General features: G+C 44.1%; 1 protein-coding gene across 1 annotated transcript in view; it reads left to right on the top strand.

Annotated features, from left to right (window-relative positions):
• Positions 1 to 18,268, top strand: part of KIF9 (kinesin family member 9) — a 47,786-nt gene that overhangs the window by 7,294 nt on the left and 22,224 nt on the right. The window contains exons 2-9 of the mRNA XM_036267217.1: positions 438 to 535; positions 2,593 to 2,758; positions 4,746 to 4,852; positions 7,378 to 7,602; positions 13,805 to 13,888; positions 14,002 to 14,094; positions 15,148 to 15,295; positions 15,973 to 16,037. Coding sequence (XP_036123110.1) covers positions 443 to 535; positions 2,593 to 2,758; positions 4,746 to 4,852; positions 7,378 to 7,602; positions 13,805 to 13,888; positions 14,002 to 14,094; positions 15,148 to 15,295; positions 15,973 to 16,037 — 981 coding nt within the window. The 5' untranslated portion in view covers positions 438 to 442. The remainder of the gene's footprint in view (positions 1 to 437; positions 536 to 2,592; positions 2,759 to 4,745; positions 4,853 to 7,377; positions 7,603 to 13,804; positions 13,889 to 14,001; positions 14,095 to 15,147; positions 15,296 to 15,972; positions 16,038 to 18,268) is intronic.

Below are 18,268 nucleotides of genomic sequence, written 5' to 3'. Positions count from 1 at the left end.
GTTTATTTGATGGAGGTAGAGGAGAAGGTGCTGTATGTGAAGTAAGATGTGTTAATGAAGAAAATAATTAGTTTAAGGCTTTTCATAGTAAGTATTTTCAATGAAAATATAATGAATGAGGCAAAGCATAAGTGGACTCAGATGCAGAGCATTTCTAGAAACCACATCTAAGATTAGGGCACTAAAGGGAGCGTTATGGGGGTGGTTGGTGGAAAATGTGGAGGTAACCTGTAAAGTAGGAAGTGTACAACTTGTTGAGCAGTATCCTATGGGTAGAACACCGAAATACTAAGGGTAGAAAAGAGGACTGGCTCCCAGTGGGATAGGAAATCATGGACTGGACATCACTCCTTTCTCATTTACTCAGTGGACAACACCTTCCCTCTAATGTCATTTGAAGGTGACTACTGAAAATTTTGCTATTTTCTTCTTTTTAGCTAAAATGAGTGCTAGGAAAAAAGTTCATGCGTTTGTCCGTGTCAAACCCACTGATGACTTTGCTCATGAAATGATCAGATATGGAGATGACGACAAAGTAAGTGCAATGTGTTTGCCTTCACCTGTCTGGGCCTTTCTCTGTCCCACCTCGCTAGAGTGACCATTTCCAAACAACCTTTTAAGGACCAAAACAGAACTGGTAAAAGTTCAGATGGACTCTAGAGTCCTTCAAGTCCAAACCATTCCCCTGCAATGCTGTTGATGAGGAAACTTATGAAACTCCCATTTTTAATTGTCTTTTTGGTTAGTAAGTTTACCTTTATCCTTGTATCTGACACAGAAAAACTGACATTTGCCCATACTCATAAAACTTTCTGGTGATCAGATCTTCTGTTACATAATCTCCTGCAGGGGGTACAATAAGAATATCTCAAGTTGATTACTGTTTAACTTTCCAAAGTAGTGGGAGAAACTCTTTATCAAGAGAACTGGAAAGATTTATCCAACCCCATGTCTTCACCAGTGTCTGAGAACCTTTTTGAAGCCTGTGACAGGCTTAGGCCAGCTTGAGAGTGTTGGATGTTTTCATTCAGGAAACATTTGTGCATCTATTGTGGGCTGCATTGAGATGTTCTTTAAGGAAAGAATTCAAGGTCAAACTGCCTAAACTTTGGAAGTCCTAGCAGTTGGAAACAAGTTTACATGCAGAGCATTCTGCTTGACATAGTTTCAGTGAACACAGAAGCACAGAGCAATTTCATGTGCGAATGGACCAAGCCTCTCTCTCTCTCTTTTTTTTTTTTATCCTCACCCGAGGATATTTTTCCATTTTTTGTACAGATAGAGTGGGAGGGAGAGGGGAGAGAGAGGGAGAGAGAGAGAGAGAAACATCGATGTGAAGGGACACATCAAGTGGCTGCCACCCGCACGACCAACCAGGGCCGGGGACAAACTGCAACCGAAGTACATGCCCTTAGCGGGAACTGAACCTGGGTCTCTCTGGACCGCAAGCCGGCGCTCTAACCGCTGAGCCAAACCGGCCAGGGCCAAGCCTCTCTCTCTTGATCTTACTTTTTCTGTGTGTGGCCCTGTCTTGGCTTCTGGTTTAGGGCAGCCAGTATAAGATTCCCATGAGAGTCTGTATCAGAAGTCCTCATTGTGAAGAATGGACTCTACCATTGTCCTAACCCAATATGTTCCTAAAATAGCTGCTGCCACAGTGGCTTGCTATGGAGGGATCTAAAAATCTAAAACAAATTTTTAACATACATTTGCATCAAGAAATCAGCTGATTACAAGTAGGTAGGCACCCTTGCTTTACTCTTATACCAGTGAGTAACTGTGTCTGACAAGACCAGAGAGCCTTTTCTGTAGCTGTATTTCATCATTACTCACATTGGCCATAGCATGTCTGTGGGAGTAGGTGCTCAACACAATGCTGAGGGAGACCTCACCACCCGTGACCAGAGAGACAGATGGAGAGCTAGCCCAGTGCTGTCACCCAAGCCCACTGTTCTCTATGGCCTGATCCAAGGCCTCCCTGTGCTAAAGCTGGTTTAATAAGAACATGACAGCCCTGGCCAGTTTGACTCAGTGGTTAGAGCGTTGGCCCGCAGACCAAAGGGTTGTGGGTTCGATTCCCGGTCAAGGGCATGTACCTGGGTTGCAAGTTCAATCCCCAGCCCCAGTCAGGCCAGTTGATGTGTCTCTCTCACACTGATGTGTATCCTTTTCTCTCCCTCTCTCCCTTCCACTCTACCTAAAAATCAATGGAAAAATATCCTCCAATGAGGATTAACAAAAAAAAGAACATGATAAATGTGCTTAATTCCATGTCATAGATGAGGGAGCCAAGACGTCACCCTATAAACTAGAGAGAGATAAGCTGAAACTGGTGAGTGCTCCAGTCTCCTGACTCTGCCAGCTTCGGGGTTGTGGGGCCCCCCCTGTTGGAGCTTCCTTCTCCCATTCCAAAGAAATCTGGAATATGAGCCCATACGTGGGAGTCGCTGTTCTTCCTAAGGTTCACTTCCTCTTTTTCCTCCAGATCAGGCCTCAGCCATTCTTGAGGTTTTTTTTTATACTAGTTTCCTAACAAATATCAATTTATCTCCGTCTCTCCCTCTTTCTCCCTCTCTCCCATTCTTTTCCTAGACCATTGACATTCACTTAAAAAAAGATACTCGTAGAGGAGTTGTCAATAACCAGCAGACAGACTGGTCATTCAAGCTGGATGGAGTTCTCCATGATGCCTCCCAAGACTTGGTTTATGAGACAGTTGCGAAGGAAGTGGTTTCTCAGGCCCTCAATGGCTATAATGGTAATTTAGTTAATTAACTTTTATTTAAGAACCCGTGGAGCCCCTCGTGGAGGAAGAGGTGCAAGTATTATGGTGAATAAAATAAAATATAACCTCATTTACTAACTTTTGTTTGCTTATTTGTCTGTCTTCATGTTCTTGATATTTGCTTGGTGACATTATGGTCATGGTTTGTTCCAGTGTCCTGGACCCTAACTTCATAGGAATGACTCTGGCTCTCTATCATTCATGGGGATTCAACTATTATCCTGTTTCAAATAACTCAAATACTTGTTTTAAAGATAATGCCCTTATGATGAATTTGATGGCGTCCAAACATTTTTATTTAAGCTACCTGCTAGGAGTTATTTCCATTCATTCTATCAGCACAATATACTGTTTATATTCTAGTATAGAATTATATGTAAATACACCACTAAAAACATGAGTAGAGTTTAATTTCTTAAACAGCTTTATTAGGAAACTTTTACAGTCTTGTTCAGTGTAAGATTGTTTTAAGATCTTTTTTCTTCTTTCCCCATTACCCTCTTCTACCTCCTCCCACCCCCTTCCCTCTGATATGTTTGAAATTATTCAAAAGATTCAAAAACCCTTAGAATATATCACATTTTGTAGACTTGGCCCATTTGGTGGCTGCTGGCTAGAATGTTTCCTGTTTGCAACTTTTAGGTCTGTTTAAAGTCCCTTGAGACCTGACTGGTTAGATTGTCATCCCCAATATGCCAAGGTTACAGGTTTGATCCCCGGTCAGGGCACATACAAGAAGCAACCAATGAATGCATAAATAAGTAGAACAACAAATCGATATTTCTTTTTCCCTTTCCCTCTCTCTAAAGTCAATAAATAAAAGATGAAAAAAAAGTCCCTTGAGCCTAGATGCTCAAACACTGTAAACACTCCCTATGATAACATAGGTGTGGTCCTCATTGACCCTGAGGGGCTGTGGTCCTGAGGAGGTAGAGGAACTAAGGCCCAGGGAGATTAAAAATCTTGGGCCCCAGATGCTGAGGAACAACAAATGGATTCTGAATCCCAACTGAAGTGACTCCTTCCTTAAATTTGTGTTGAGTTAATATACTCTTTCTGACTTATAGCTCAAAGTCTGAATTAAGGCCCCTTGTAATTGATAAAAATCTACCAGTCTCAGGAACTAGAGCATCCACCTGGCAAAGGCAAACCCACTGGTTCCCATGGCACAACATTAACCAGGCAGGTTTTCTGTGTCAACGCCCAGAAGCAGCCTTTGGGATGAGGTCTGGCTCAGGCTGCCCAAACCAGGAGGAAGAGCACATGGGAACCAGAGCCCAGGATGACTGCAGTGGCTTGTGCCCTGGAGCCTGGTGGTGATGGCAGACCTACAGGATGTGAAAGGTGCAAGTGAAAGTTTTCCCAGAGAGGGCACCAGATCAGGACCTGGTCATGGTGGTCTGTTTTTGGAAGTGGCATGGGACCAACTGGCAGCCCTGTTTGGTCCTATGGGAACTTGCAGTTTATAAAGAATTCTTATCATTAACAGGAAATGCCTTTCCCATTCCCATCTCTTCCTGGGGATTTCCAAAGCCCTTGCCTTCTGCCTGGCCAGCCCCCCAGGGAGGCCTAACCCTGGGCCCCTGGAATTTTATGACCTGGCTAAAGAAGGGCTGGAGTTCAATACTCTTAATCTTTCCTCATCTTTCTAGGAAAAGTCCCCGTTCCTCTGTTCCCTGGGATTCTCTGCTCTCTTCAAAAGCCCTGGGGTCATATCTCTTGATAGAGAGAATAGTAGAGCACTATATGGACTGCAGATTCAGAGCAGCTGTCTGTTTTGACCATTTATGTCCCTACTTCCCTGCCCACTCACTCTGTGGCAGGAATTCCTGGTATCTGGCTGCTCGTGATGGCCAACTTCATGCCAGGATCCTGTTGGCACTGGACATTCAGGGGATGGGAGAGCTGTCCTTAGAGCTATTTTCCTGGATGTCACCAAGTCATATTTTGAAATTTGCAGGCACCATCATGTGTTATGGGCAAACGGGAGCTGGAAAAACATACACCATGACGGGGACAACTGAGAATTACCAGCACCGGGGAATTCTCCCTCGAGCCCTACAGCAGGTAGAGAGTGGGCCCGCGGGTGTGATGCCACACAAGTCCCCTCTCTACCATAGATGCTGCCGACCCAAGGCCAGCTGCTGGAGACAGTTGGGTCAAGCTGCAAAGGAGCTGCAGCCTTTAGGGAAGACAGGATGCACGTGGTGGGGTGGGTGTGTATGTCAGTGTGTCAGAGGCCTCAGGAAACCAGGAGTTCAGGTTTCAGACTCTGGCCCACGCCCATGCTGAGCCTGCTTCCTCATTTGTAAAAGAGGGAGTGGGACATGCTGACTGGCTCCTTACTGCTGCTATGGTCTGTGACCTGAAATTGAGGATTTGGAAGTCTGAATCATGTTCCTTCCTGGTTTTAATGAGGGGGTATGGACCCTGCAGAACTTCCTTACTGGCCTGCTCTGGCTTCCACCACACAGCCCCAGGAAGAGCCACGGGAGGAAGCAGAGCAGGGCAGCAGCTCTCAGGCCTGAGTTCTCCCTGGGGCTCAGGGAAGCACGATTGAAGACAGGATGGAAGGGCCTTCCTTTGGGGTTTGCTAGCCTCGGTTCTGTGTGGACCCTCTGGATATAGGAGGCAAAGGGCTTTTCCCCAAAAGCATCTTGAGCTTTTATATCCTTGTTCTGTAAGAAGTGTAGCTATCCCTCTGGTATGGGAACCATCCATGCTCTGATTTTTGAAGCAATATTCTTAATAATCTATCAGAACTTCAGTATCTCAGAATCTTAAACGTCAGTAGTCTAGTCTAGCCTAGTGCTGCCCAATAAAAATATAATGTAAGTCACATATGCAATTTTGAGTTTTCCAGTAGCCACATTTAAAAAGATGAAACAGGTGAAATTAATTTTTAATAATATATTTTATTTAACCCAGTATATCCAAAATATCATTTCTACATACAATCAATATGAAAATTATTGAGGTATTTTACATTCTTTTTCTCATACTGAGTCTTTGAAGTCTAATATGTATTTTATACTTATAACACATTTCAATTTAGATGCTAAATATTAATCAGAAACACTTGATCTGTATTTAGATTTAATAAAATTCACAGTTGATAAAATAGATTTATAAATCAAGTTGTTCCCAGCATACTTGAAGAATTACGAATAACTGAATTTAGTATCAGTTTTTAAATTTCAATTTCAATTCACTGAAATTCAATAAGATTTAAAATTCATTTTCTCGTCTGCACTAGCCATATTTTGAGTGCTCAGCAGCCACCTGTGGCTAGTGTCTGCCATATTGGACAGCAAAGATCTAGACTGTTAGAGCAAGATTGGACCTCGAGGATAATCTAGCCCAACTCCCCATTTGACAGATAAAAAAAAATTAGGGTTCAGAGAGGGGGAAACACCAGTCCAAAGTCACGTGCTGATAAATACCAGGGAGGGCATTAGGAGTTGAGAAGGCTGAGTTCTGACTTTGCATCTTCCCTTACTAGCTGAGTGATGAATCATTTCATTGCATGGAGCTTCCCACAGATGGGTATTGCCCTGCCCTGCTTCAGTCACAGGGAGTTGTGAGGATGGAATTAAGTCATGGATGTGAAAGAGGCTTATATCTGGTGAGACCCCATAAAACAAGAGATCTTCACTCCAGAATCTTTTCATCATGCCTCTACTTCTTGGCACTGTGCGAGTATTAGCCAACCAGCCATCACACCAACTAGACTATATTTTTTGTTTTCTTTTTCTTTTTATCCTCACCTGAGGTCATTTTTCCATTTTTTGTTCAGGTAGAGTGGGAGGGAGAGAGAGGAAGAGAGAGAGAGAGAAACATCGATGTGAAAGGGACACATTGAGTGGCTGCCACCCGCATGACCAACCAGGGTCGGGGACAAACTGCAACTGAGGTACACGCCCTTAGCAGGAACCGAACCCGGGTCTCTCTGGACCACAGGCTGACGCTCTAACCGCGGAGCCAAACCGGCCAGGACAGGACAAGGATTTTCTTATTGTACTTTTTTTTTTTAATTCCTCACCTGAGAATATTTTTCTACTTATTTTCAGAGTGGGAGGAAGGAGAAGAGAGAGACAGAACCATTGATGTGATAGAACCACATCAACTGGTTGCCTCCCACATGACCCCACCAGGACTGAGGACAAACCGCAACTGGGGTACATGCCCTTGACTGGAATCGAACCCGTGACTCATTTGTCTGTGGGTGGATGCTCTAACCACTGACCCAAACTGGCCAGGGCTTTTTTTTTTGGGAGGGGGGGTCTTTATTAATTTGAGAGAGAAGAAGAAGGGAGAGGGAGAGATAGAAAAATCCATGAGAGAGAACATTGATTGGCCGCCTCCTGCATGTCCCCCAATGGGGATCAGGCCCACACTCTGGGCATGTGCCCTGACCAGGAATCTTCCCTTACGGGAGACCTTTTGGTGCATGGGTTGTTGCTCAGCAACTGAGCCACACCAGCTGGGCTTATTGTACTTCTTGATGTTCCCTCCCAAGGTTAGAACTCCCCTAACACTAGTTGGTCTTTGTAGTTCTGCTCTTGGTGACTGCTGTCCAATCTCCCATCTAGGTTTTTAAGATGATTGAGGAACGCCCCTCACATGCCATCACTGTACGTGTTTCTTACCTGGAAATCTATAATGAGAGCCTGTTTGATCTCCTGTCCACTCTGCCCTATGTTGGACCCTCAGTCACGCCAGTGACCATCGTGGAAAACTCTCAAGGAGTCTTCATTAAGGGCTTGTCAGTCCACCTCACAAGTCAGGAGGAGGATGCATTCAGCCTCCTTTTTGAGGTGAGCCTAAGGGTTTCTTCCTTTCTGCTACCCTTCCTCCCTTCTTCTCTTCCTCCTTTCTTCTCCTTTATTTTTTCTTCTCTTCTTCTTAGTTTTTTACTTTGATAATCAGAATGAAAATTAAAATATACTCATTTAGCAATTTCAGTTATTGCTGAAAAAATATAAGAATAAAAAATAAATTTACTGCCCTGGTTGGTTTGACTCAGCAGTTAGAGTATTGGCCTGTGGACCAATGAGTCCTGGGTTCGATTCTGGTCAAGGTCATGCACCTCAGTTGTGGTTCGGTCCCCGGCCATGGTCAGGGTCATGCAGGAGGCAACTAATCGATGTGTCTCTCTCGCATCAATGTTTCTCTCTCTTTCTCCTTCACACTCTATCTGAAGACAAATGGAAAAGTATCCTCAGGTGAGGATTTTTTTAAAAAAGAAATTTACTCATTTCTCTCTTTTTTTTTAATATTTTTTTTTCTGTATTGATTTTAGAGAGAAAGGAAGAGAGAGGGAGAGAGAGATAGAAACATCGATGCGAGAGAACATCAATTGGCTGCCTCCTGCACACCTCCCACTGGGGATTTGGCCCACAACCTGGGCATGGGCCCTGACCAGGAATTGAACCGGTGACCTCTTGGTGCATGGGTCGATGCTCAACCACTGAGCCATACTGGCTGGGCTACTCATTTGTTTTCTACATATTGCAACAGTAATGTATATTTTGGCTTATTTCCTTCCAGTCTTTTTTCCTGTGTAGTTTTTTTCTTTATGTAGTTGAAACTGTTCTTTTTTTTTTTTTTTACCCACTTACCATTAAATCATGGGCATTTGTGGTATAGAAAAAATAAAAATTAATGTTCTTAGTATATAAAAGTTTTTACAAATCAATTTAAAAATTCTGCAATGTATGTTATTCTTTTAAAAGTCATATTGATTGGAACTCGTATACATTGCTGGTGAAGTGTAAAGTGGTGCACTTTTGGTATTCCCAAGAAGTTAAACATTAATTTTATCCATAGGACCTAGCGATTCTACTGGAAATCTATCCCCCTAAAATGAAAGCATTTATGCACACAAAGATTTGTGCATAAATATTCATGGCAGCGTTGTTTATAAAGCCAAAGACTGAGAATAACCAAATATCCGTCAACTGATGAATGGGTAAACTAAATGTTATACATCCATACAATGGAAAACTATTTAGCAATAAAAATAATGGAGTATTGCCCTAGCTGTTTTGGCTCAGCAGTTAGAGCATCGACCTGTGGTCCAGAGAGATCCGGGTTCAGGTCCTGCTAAGGGCACGTACCTCGGTTGCAATTTGTCCCCAGCCCTGGTTGGGTCGTGCAGGTGGCAACCACTCGATGTGTCTCTTTCACATCGATGTTTCTCTCTCTCTCTCCCTCTCTCCCACTCTATCTGAACAAAATATGGAAAAATGTCCTTGGGTGAGGATTAAAAAATAATAATAATAATGGAGTATTGATATGTGCTACAACATGCGTGAATCTCAAACTGAAAAATGTGAAATGAAAGAAATGAAAAAGACCACATATTTTATGATTCTGTTCCTTTGAAATGCCCACATAGACTAAAAGCAGATAAGCCATTGTCTAGGGGAGGGAGCAGGAGTGACTAAACTTTTTGAAGTGATACATTTCTAAATCAAGACTGTAGTGATGGTTACACAATCTGTAAATTTACTAAAAATCATTGAGTTGTATACTTAAAACAGAGAAACTTATGGTATTTAAATTATATGTCAGTATAACCTGAAAAAAAGTCATGTACTTGGATCCCTTGCAGCTATAGTGAAGAAAGAGCCTCCCAGGTGGCAACAATGGGGCATTATTATTATTCCTAACATCTCACCATGAAGGATAATGTTTATTGTAGTTTCTTTTTTTTTTTTGGTGGCTTAAGGTTAGGTCCAAGTTTGTGAAGAATTTTTTTTTTTTACCCTCACCCAAGGACATTTTTTTCCATTTTTTGTTTAGATAGAGGGAGAGGAAGAGAAAGAGAGAGAGAGAAACATTGGTGTGAAAGGGACACATTGAGTGGCTGCCACCCGCGCCGGAGACAAACTGCAACCGAGGTACGCGCCCTTACTGGGAACTGAACCCAGGCCTCTCTGGACCGTAGGCCAACACTCTAACTGCTGAGCCAAACCAGCCAGGGCAAGAATTTTTTTATAAATTAAAAAAATATATATTCTTTTATGCCTGGCTGGTGTGGCTCAGTGGTTGAGCATTGACCCATGAACCAAGAGGTTGCCAATTCAATTTTCGGTCAGGGCATATGCCCAGGTTGTGGGCCAGATCCCCAGTGGGGGGCATGCAGGAGGCGGCCAGTTGATGTTCTTTCTCATCAATGTTTCTATTTGATTGTAAGCTGTACTTCCTTGGAGCTTTATCGGTGTGTCTTCTTTGAGGCTTTTGGTTGAGAATATATTACTTTAGAGAAGGTTTTTTTCCTCCCTTTCAGGAGCCTAGGGGACATTACCAATTCTAGCCTCTTTTTTTTAAATCCTCAACTGAGGATATTTTTTTTATAGATTTTTAAAGAGAGTGGAAGGGAGGGAGGGAAGGAGGGAAAAAGAGAGGGAGGGAAAAAGAGAGAGAGAAACATCGATGTGAGAGACACATTTATTGGTTGCCTCCCACATGTGCCCTAACCAGGGCCAAGGATTGAACCTGCAACCCAGGTACATGCCCTTGACTGGGAACCGGTGACTCTTTAGTCTGTGGGCCTATGCTCTAACCACTGATCACACTGGTCAGGGCTACCAATCCAAGCCTCTTTAAAAATCATATGTTTATTTTAAGGTTGCCAAAACTTGTAAGTAGTATATACTTATGCTCAATCTCATGTTTGGTTGAGGTTGTGATTGTGAATTCTTGGAGACATTATTTTACCTCTTTTATCCAGAGCTAATTCCTGTTCTGAAATAGTTTTCTTGCTCTCCACTTTATGTATCACGTTTGCCTCTATTTCTTTTTCGCCAGAGAGTGTAGACTTCTGGGACAGGGATTATCAGATCCGTCCCTTGGGTAGACCCAGACCTTTTTCTGACTTTATCTGTATGGTTGGATTACAAAGTGCTGAGGCCAAAACTGTGAAGGGCCCTCCGCCCCCCGCAAGTATATGTACACACATACACGTACATGGAAACACCAGGCCTCTGAATCAGAAATCAGGTCTTTATTACTCAGAGCCTCACAGGGGTAATAGTGGCTATAGTAATTTTATTGCATAGTTTCCTGCACACAGTCTCTCATAGAGCAATGCAGTGAGGGCAGATGTCACATATGCTTACAGAAGGGACAGCAGGGGGGGGTAGGGGGGGTGTCTGTGTTACTGGAGAAGAATTCCAAAGTTATGAATCTCGGCGCTTATATGGGATCTGGTACTTTTAGTCCTCTTCCCTTCTGTGGGGGTAGAGAGAGATTTGGGGGTGGGGCAGGTAGTGACAGGGAGAATAAGAGAGAGCATGCTTTTGTTTTGAAATGTAAGCAGATCCTCTCTTGGGAAAGGTCTGTACCCTGGAATTTAAGCATTTGGCTCTGGAAGAGAAAGAAAGATTTTTATCACCCTTTGAATGGGAACAGATGGCTTGGTGGGGAGGGTGCAGAGGGAGTCAGGGGAGGACACAAGTGGCTCTAGGTCTATCAGCCTTAGAATGTGAAGAGCAAATTACTCTGCTGGAAAGGGGAGATGTTCTCTTTATCTGTTAAGCCATCTTTATAACTTGATTTCATGATTCAGAGAAACATCAAGAAATCCAGCAAGGACTGGTGTCCTCAGGGCAGTAAGAGATTTGGTTCTTGCTTACAGTTTCTGGATTCCACCTCCTGCTTTGTGTCTGGCCCCTGGGTACTTCCCTTACTTTCTTGAAGTCTCAGCCATGCATTCAGAGGAAATTTGAAATATTCTATCATTTTTAGGTATTTTGCTATAGGAGGATTTCTGAATACTTAGTCCATTGTATTGCTGCTGAGTTACAGTACAAAAGGTGTAGGACTTGGAATTGGGTTTCTTTGAAGCTATGAAGACTTCCTCTTGAGCAAATTATTAATCTCTCCAAGCCTCAATTTGCTCATCTGTAAAAGTGGAGAACTAATAGTACCTTATCCCAAAAGGTTGTTAGAAGACTCAGATAGGATCAGGCATTTTCTTCTTTTCTTTTTTTTAAATTGAGGTTAATTAACATGTAACATTATATTAGTTTTAGGTGTACAACATAACAATTTGATGTTTATATATATTGCAGAATGACTACCGCGATAAGTCTAGTTAATATCTATCACCACACACAGTTACTTGTGATGAGAACTTTTAAGATCTACTCTCTTAGCAACTATTAAATATGCAACGAGGTATTAGTACTGTAGTCACCATGCTGTACCTTGTATCTCATTACTTACTTTATAAATACCCAGAGGTGGAATTGCTGGGTCATATGGTAGTTCCATTTTTTATATTTTGAGGAAGCTCCATACTGTTGGCTGCACTAATTGAAGGCAGGCATTTTGAGCATCCATCACAGGACCTACATGCAGTCAGTGCTCAGTGGATGTCGTTCAGAAGCATGATTTTTGATATTTCTCTCAAGCACTTGTATTTAGAACTGAACTAAGCATTTTGTTAGTGGCAATAATTCCTCACTCCTTGATGCCTTCTAGGGCTACATCTTTGCTGAGCTCTGATGATGGGTAATTTTGAGGCCTAAAGAAGCTCACTTTGGGATGGAGAAGGGAGAGGGAGAAAACTGTTCTGACCAGAACATGCAGTGTGACCTGTACCCCAGGAGTGACAGGCGCCTGGATGGGTGTGGGGGAGGGCAGTCAGCAAAGGAATCTTCATGGAGGGAAGGGCACTTCTCTGGCCTTCAGAGGTTGTTTAATAGACACCAGAAGGAAAGGAAAGAGGGCGCTTCAGAAAGAGGGGACTGAAGGATAAAGGAATGTCACTGTTTTAGGACAGGGGTACAGTGAGAGGGCTGTAGAGTGTAGCCATGGGGCTCAGCCAGGACGCTCCACAGCTCTGGACCTCTCCCCCTCTTTGGGTGCTCTACTCACTCCAGGGGGCCATGGCATCACCTCTTTGGGCTTATTCATAGCATTTCTCAGGGGCCTTTTTTCTCTAAGAACAGCCATTTCTACTATATCGCCTTTAAAATATATTCTGGTCATAAGGCTCAATCCTGTGAATGAGAGACAAGAGCCTGCTGTCCCTTTAAACACAAATTATGGATTTTTTCCCAAATGTTTAAAAGTAATACATGTTCACTGTATAAAGATAAAATGGAAGCACAAACCTGTATAAAAAAAAAAATGACCTATAAACCCCAACCAAGAAGTGACTATTATAAATATCTTGGTAGCAGTACCTGTTTATTCTTTCTTCTATGAATGCTTTTGCCTTCCTTAGATTGTACCATCATAGAATTTTGTCCTTCATTTTGTTAATGTGGTATATCACTTTGAGTGACCTGCTTATGTTAAATCATCCTTGCATCCCAGGAGTAAATCCCATTTGGTCGTGCTGTCTGATCCTTTTAATATGGTGTCCAAGTCAGATTGCTATGATTTTGGATTCTGCCTCTCTCAGTTATTAAAACCTATTTGCCAACATTTTCCTGCCTACATAGCATTCCATTGTATAGATAGATCATTCCCTACTTGTTGGATATGTAGGTTGATTACAATTCAGTATATATGAACACTTAAAAAATTTTTTTATCTTTATTGATTTTAGAGAGAGGGGAAGGGAGGGAGAGAGAGAGAGAGAGAGAGAACATCGATTGGCTATCTCCTGTATGCCCCCCACTGGGGATTTAGCCCACAACCTGGGCATGTGCCCTGACCAGGAATCGAACTGGCGACCTCTTGGTGCATGGGTTGACACTCAACCACTGAGCCACACTGGCTGGGCTGTATATGAACACTTTGAAGGCATTTAATTCTCCTTGCCACTTTACTTTTCAGAAAGCTATACAAATTCACACATCCCTAGCAGTGGGTGTAAGTACAGATCTGGACTCCAATTTGTCTCCCATTCTACTAGTTTATAATTGAGATTTTGCCTGAAAGGCCTGCAGACTGCAGTGATATGAGACACTTGTGTAGCTGTTGGTATAGTTAAAATGACGCAAATGCCTTATTATTTAAATTTTTCAAAATATTGTCCACATTTTTCCTCCTCTTCAGGGAGAAACCAACAGGATTATAGCCTCCCACACAATGAACAAAAATTCATCCAGGTCACACTGCATTTTCACCATCTATGTGGAGGTAAGTGCGAGCTCTTTGAATAGCCTGGGAATGGTGGTCAATTCCATGGGGCCTGCTCGGTCAGAAGACTCCCTGTGAAGCTTCAGTCTAATCTCTGTTTGGATGTTTTGTAGGCCCATTCACGGACCTTATCAGATGAAAAGTACATCACTTCCAAAATTAATTTGGTGGATCTAGCAGGCTCGGAAAGGCTAGGGAAGTCTGGGGTAAGTTGGGGGCACAGAGGTTCCTCCTCAACAAGCCATGGCCCTGTTTCTGGCATAGTGGCCCATGCATGTGGGCCACCCCTCATTGGGGCTGCCCCTCATTATGAACACAGTCCTGAACTAGGCACAGTAGAGCATGTGGGCTTGATCCTGAGGAGCTGGAGGGACAGAATCAGCAGAGGTGAACAGCTGCAGTACAGAGGAGTCCCTACCCGACAGGACTTTTATAAAGTTTAAACGAGATCGTGGCCCCTAAATTCTTGACAAGGTGTCTGGCCCTTGGTAAGTGCTCAGTAAATGCTCCATGCTTGTGATCAGCATTTCTCCGTATGTGAGTGTGTGTTCACAGGAGTATTTGTGTATTTCATCTCAAATAAATATTTATATGAGTGAGTATTAGTATAAAGTAGTCACAAGAGTATACACCTGAAACTAATATAAAATAATACTGAATATCAACTATAATTGACAAATTTAAAAAGAGAGAGAGAGTTTCCTAGACTAAGGAGATACAGTTTCTATTTCTAGCTCTAAGTTAAACTCAGTCTTTTAACCTCTCTGATTGTTGTTTGGATAATAAGCTCTCCCCTATCTAAAACTTAGAATGTTGGCTAATTAACAAGATAATGTATATTAAAGGCTTTTTTACTTTTATGTATGAAGGAGTGTCCAAGTGGAAAAATATTCACAAGAATATTCGGATGAGCATTCTTTGTACATTCGTATGAGTGTTTGTATTTGTATAAATATTCACAGGATTATTTGCTCAAGTATCTGCACAAATATTCATATGTATAGTCATATTAGTGTGACTCAAATGAATATTTATATGAATATTCACATAGTATTCATATTCACATGAGCATTCACAAGTATTTGTATGGGTGTTCCTGTATTAGTACTATTAGCCCCAGATGGAATACAAACCCTTGACACTGAGAGAAGACCCTGGGGTTCTGGGAAGGAGGCTCTGGCCTGGCCACAGACCTGCAGTGTTCTTAGCGGGGAAGCCTCTCCACTTGATCTGAGGCAGAACTGACCTTTGGTTTGTAGTCTGAGGGCCGAGTCCTGAAGGAAGCCACCTACATCAACAAGTCGCTGTCATTCCTGGAGCAGGCCATCATTGCCCTTGGGGACCAGAAGCGGGACCACATCCCCTTCCGGCAGTGCAAGCTCACCCACGCCCTGAAGGACTCGTTAGGTGAGGGTATGGCTGGTGCACAGGGAGAGGGACAGGCCTTGGTGTATCTGCTGCTGGTGATAATGGAATTGCTCTTTCCTGGTGGCATGGACTTATGTGCAGCCTTTTCACAGTGACCTCAGACACATCTGAAAAGGCAGAATCAAGCATAGTGCCCTCTTATTTTACCTACAACATGTCAAGCTATTCATTCCTCAGAACCTTTGCCTAAGCTTTTGCCTCTACTGGGAACACCTTCTCATTTCCTCTCATTCCTAAACCAGCTGACAAAATCCTTCACCACTTTGAAGACCCAGGTGGAGGGCCTCTCCCATGACATCTTCCCTAGTCTCCCCCTCAGAGGGTCGTGGGGCTGTGTCTTGTCTTCCTTGTGTCCCCAGAATTTTGCGTTGGGCCTGATGACACAGTCTGTGTCTGGGTTTTTTGTTGTTAATCCTCACCCAAGGATACTATGTCATCTCTCCTCTGCTGTTCCCTACCCTCATGACCTCGTCTAAACTTGATTACCTTGTAAAAAGCCCCACCTCCAAATACCATCACATCAGGAGTTAGGACTTAAATATGAATTTGGGGGGCACATAAACATTCAATTCATATCAGACCCCCACCAGCCTCGAAGGAATTTCTTGGCAGCAAACCCACATGGTTCATGCCCTTCTGTGTTCTGCTTTCTTCAGGGGGAAATTGCAATATGGTCCTTGTGACAAACATCTATGGAGAAGCTGCCCAATTAGAAGAGACGGTATGTAAAGACAGCCAATGCAACCAGGTTGGGATCCCTCCTTGTGGGTGCCAGGGCTGGGTGAGGCTGGCTTCTGGCTGGCTTAACTGACACACTAGCCATATACATTGCCAAGAGTGGAAGGATCCAGGGGGTGAGTCTAAGCTAAAACTGCTGAGGGCGTCCAGCCAGGATCCAAATACCAAGTACCAAGGGACAGAAGCTGTGTCGAGGAAGAGGCAAAAGGGGGAGGCAGGCTCGGCATGGGGACCTATGCAAGGAGAGGAGGCTGAGAGCCAGCTCCAAAGGGGTAAAGACCATGCTCCCCGGGGTGCTGCTCCTGTGAGCTAGAATTGAGGACAGCTCATTCTTTGTTCTTCATAATTATACATGTTTAAAAATCTTGAAAGTAACCCTGGGTTCCAGGCCATGGTTATAAGGGTGGTATGATCTGATAGGTATTAAACATCTGCCATGTGCAAAGTGGTGCTTGGGGGTGGGGAGCAGCTTGATAGAGATGAGTCATACATGGCCTTGGGCATCGGAGTTTCCCACCAGGGCCGTAAGTAACTGAGGCTCAGACAGAGGAGTCCTTCAGCGGGGGTGGGGGGAGTGGGGGAGTGGGGGGGGTTTCCTGAGCTTGGGTGAGGAAGGTGGACATTGAGCTGGTTTAGTGGAGGGAAAGCAGCGGTGTTCCTGGCAGAGGAGTTGGTGGGCCTGACGGTGTGGAACATCTGTCCACTGCAGGGCAGAGCTCAGGAAGGAGAGGTAGAAGAAACTGCACAGGCTGATGGACCCTGGTGGCCTGGCTGTTCTGCAGGTGGCTGGGGCTGTCATGAGGTTTGAGTAGGAAAGGGCTGTTACTAGAGTTATAACTTAGGGAGATTTACCCAGTGGAAGGACACAGGTGACCTGGGAAGGGAAAGTATATGAGAACCAGAGGCCTTAATACAGGCTGAGACAGTGACATAGGTGAGCCCACACAGCTGGGTACCCAGCCTGGGGCTCCCTGTTTCCTCTGAAGGGCCACTAATCATAATAAGGTTTAGAACGTGCCCTTTAGACATTTCTCTTTTAAAATATGGATGTTTAGGGCCAACTTCAGTCATCTAGATAATCCACTTAGGTTATTTGCAGGGACACTACAGAGCAAAACGCTCTTGTGGGGCCTCCCAGCTTTGTGCATTAGGGATTGTACCAGCTTCTAGGGGGAGCTCTCCTGCTAGGTGTCCTGGGACTTGGGAGGACAGGGATGGGAACACCATCTGACATGCAGGCAGCATTCCCAGAGGAAGGCCTCAGGAACCTTCTGGTCTCATGGTATTACAAACCATGGCTGAGCCCCAAGAGGAGCCATATAAACACTGGGCCTCCTGGCAACCTTGTTGAGAAAGATGCCCTCTGAGACAGTGGAAGGCCCTTATCCGCACCCCAGAGATAGTCACTATACAGGAAGTAACTCCTGTATAGTGCCTGCTGTGTCCAGAAGCTCATGCCCACACTGCTCAAAGTCTGTGCCTAGAACGGAGCCCATGGAGTCCCAAGGAACTGCTGAAAGGGACTCAGCATTTGGGACAAAGGCATATTGAGAGTATGGAAGCTAGTGATTCTCTTCTCCAAATGTTTTAAAACTTTAAAACGGTTCCTGTCATGGATCATGTTGCTTTATGCGTTGACACTCTGTGTGTGTGGGAGTGACCACAGTAAGGGAGTCGTGGCCACTCTTGCTGCTGTGCTTGGAGTGGGAGTCTGATTTCATCCCACACAGAAGCAACTCCAGCTGTACTAATGCTCTTCCTGAGGGCTCTGTGTGGACCAGTTCTGCCTAGAGCACATTACACACCTCCTCACTAAGCCTCCCAGTGACCCTGTCAGGCAGGTCTCCTGACCTTACAGAGAGGTTATAAGACCTATCCGAGGTTGCACAGTTGGTCAGTAGCACAGCTCTTAACCATCAGACCAGATGACCAGATAGCCCAATGGAAGAGCCCTTTCAGTTATTCCTCTGGGCCACTCTGGGTGTCCTATCCCTCCTCAAGTCTGCTTCCCTGCTTCAGGGCTCCGAGTCAGCCCAGCATGGTATGCGGTTGGGATCTCAGGCTGGCCTTGTGCCACCACCGGCTCTTTCCACTGCCAGGGAGGCAGCCATCTACTTCTCATGTAACATCAGTGTAGAGGGGTAGTGTCCGGGCTGTTTCCCAAGCACCTGCTTGTACGGCTGCCTAGTGGCCCTCCTGCCATAATTACCCCTG

Source organism: Molossus molossus, unplaced genomic scaffold, assembly GCF_014108415.1.
Source record: "Molossus molossus isolate mMolMol1 unplaced genomic scaffold, mMolMol1.p scaffold_m16_p_18, whole genome shotgun sequence".
NCBI classification, from domain to species: Eukaryota; Metazoa; Chordata; class Mammalia; order Chiroptera; family Molossidae; genus Molossus; species Molossus molossus.
Note: the sequence above shows the minus strand (reverse complement) of the source record. Positions and strands in the feature narration are given on the sequence as shown.